This window comes from Octopus bimaculoides, unplaced genomic scaffold (genome assembly GCF_001194135.2).
Source record: "Octopus bimaculoides isolate UCB-OBI-ISO-001 unplaced genomic scaffold, ASM119413v2 Scaffold_212604, whole genome shotgun sequence".
NCBI classification, from domain to species: Eukaryota; Metazoa; Mollusca; class Cephalopoda; order Octopoda; family Octopodidae; genus Octopus; species Octopus bimaculoides.
In genome coordinates, this window is record NW_026350982.1 from 1 (window position 1) to 1,452 (window position 1,452).

General features: G+C 36.1%; 1 protein-coding gene across 1 annotated transcript; it reads right to left on the reverse strand.

Annotated features, from left to right (window-relative positions):
• Positions 1-3: 3 nt before the first annotated feature.
• LOC106867084 (heat shock protein HSP 90-alpha 1) lies at positions 4-1,445 on the reverse strand (the record flags this gene model as incomplete). The annotated part of the gene is made up of 3 exons (XM_014933181.2): positions 4-180; positions 716-863; positions 1,050-1,445. Coding segments are annotated over 3 exons (721 nt in total), but the record flags the coding sequence as incomplete, so codon positions are not given.
• Positions 1,446-1,452: the final 7 nt, after the last annotated feature.

Genomic DNA, 1,452 nt, shown 5'->3' on the forward strand with positions numbered 1-1,452 from the left:
CCTCATCGTCAGGAAGTTCCAAACCCTCTTTGGTAACACACACCAGCTGTTTGCCATCATACTCCTTCAATTGTTGAGCAGCATATTCATCAATTGGATCTACCATATAGACCACTTCACAGCCAGATTTCTTTACTTTCTCAACAAAGGCAGAGTTCTTGACAGCATCCTTGGTCTCACCTTAAAATACAAGAACATTATGTCACTCTTATATATAGAAAACCCAGTCACTAATGCCTAAGTAGAAAATTTATCTGGTTCTCATCAATTACTTCATCCAAACCAAGACCAGATCAAATAGAGTTTAACAAGGCAGATTTTCTATGGCTGGATGCTCTTTCTGTCACCAATCTTCTGTTTCCAAATAAGGTAATATTTACCCCATGATCAAACACGTTTTCACAGAATATCAGAAATGACTTATTTACAAAATTTCATGTGATACCAAGACAAGATACAAAATATGACAGGCTTCTCTCAGTTTTCACCTACCAAATCCACTCACAAAACCTTGGTTGGTCTGAGGTTTGAGAAGACACTCAACGTGCCACAGTGGGGCTGAACTTGAAACCTTAACCATACAGCCATTTGATGAACTGAACATGAATGATTGAGGGTCATCGAAGTTATAAACCAATCACAAAGGTTTCGTACATAACCCATAGTTGAAGAATTTTCTCAACGCTCGAGCTTTCATGATACATGAATGACTTACCTGTTATGTAATAGATGTGTTTCTGGTTCTCCTTCATGCGGGACACATAATCTTTCAGAGAAGACATCTCATCCCCAGAGCTGGAGGTGTGATAACGGAGGAAATCAGCCAATTTTTTCCTATTTGTGTGATCTTCATGAATACCAAGCTACCAAAACAAATAGAAATTTCATTGTTACATTATACAGAATGACTATTAAACAACTATATTGTACATAGATATTCTTGGATAAAATTCGAGAAAGAGATTTCTTACTTTCACAAAGAAAAATATTTTCTTGATATCATAACTTGACAATAGGAGACAAAAATCAATATATTCCATATAACTCACCTTCAAATTCTTAGAAAATTGTTCATAAAACTTCTTGTATTCATCTTTGTTGCTCTCAGCAACTGAGTCAAACAACTCAATGCATTTCTTTACTAAATGTTTCCTAATCACTTTCAAGATCTTGCTCTGTTGCAAAGTCTCACGAGAAATGTTCAGAGGTAAATCTTCAGAATCTACAACACCCTTGATGAAGTTCAAGTATTCTGGGATTAAGTCTTCACAGTTGTCCATGATAAACACTCTGCGTACATACAACTTGATGTTGTTCTTTTTCTTCTTATTCTCAAACATATCGAAAGGAGCTCTTTTGGGGACAAATAGCAAAGCCCGGAACTCCAGTTGACCCTCAACAGAGAAATGCTGCAAAACACAAAAATAACCAGGATCATTAAGGAATTATTTT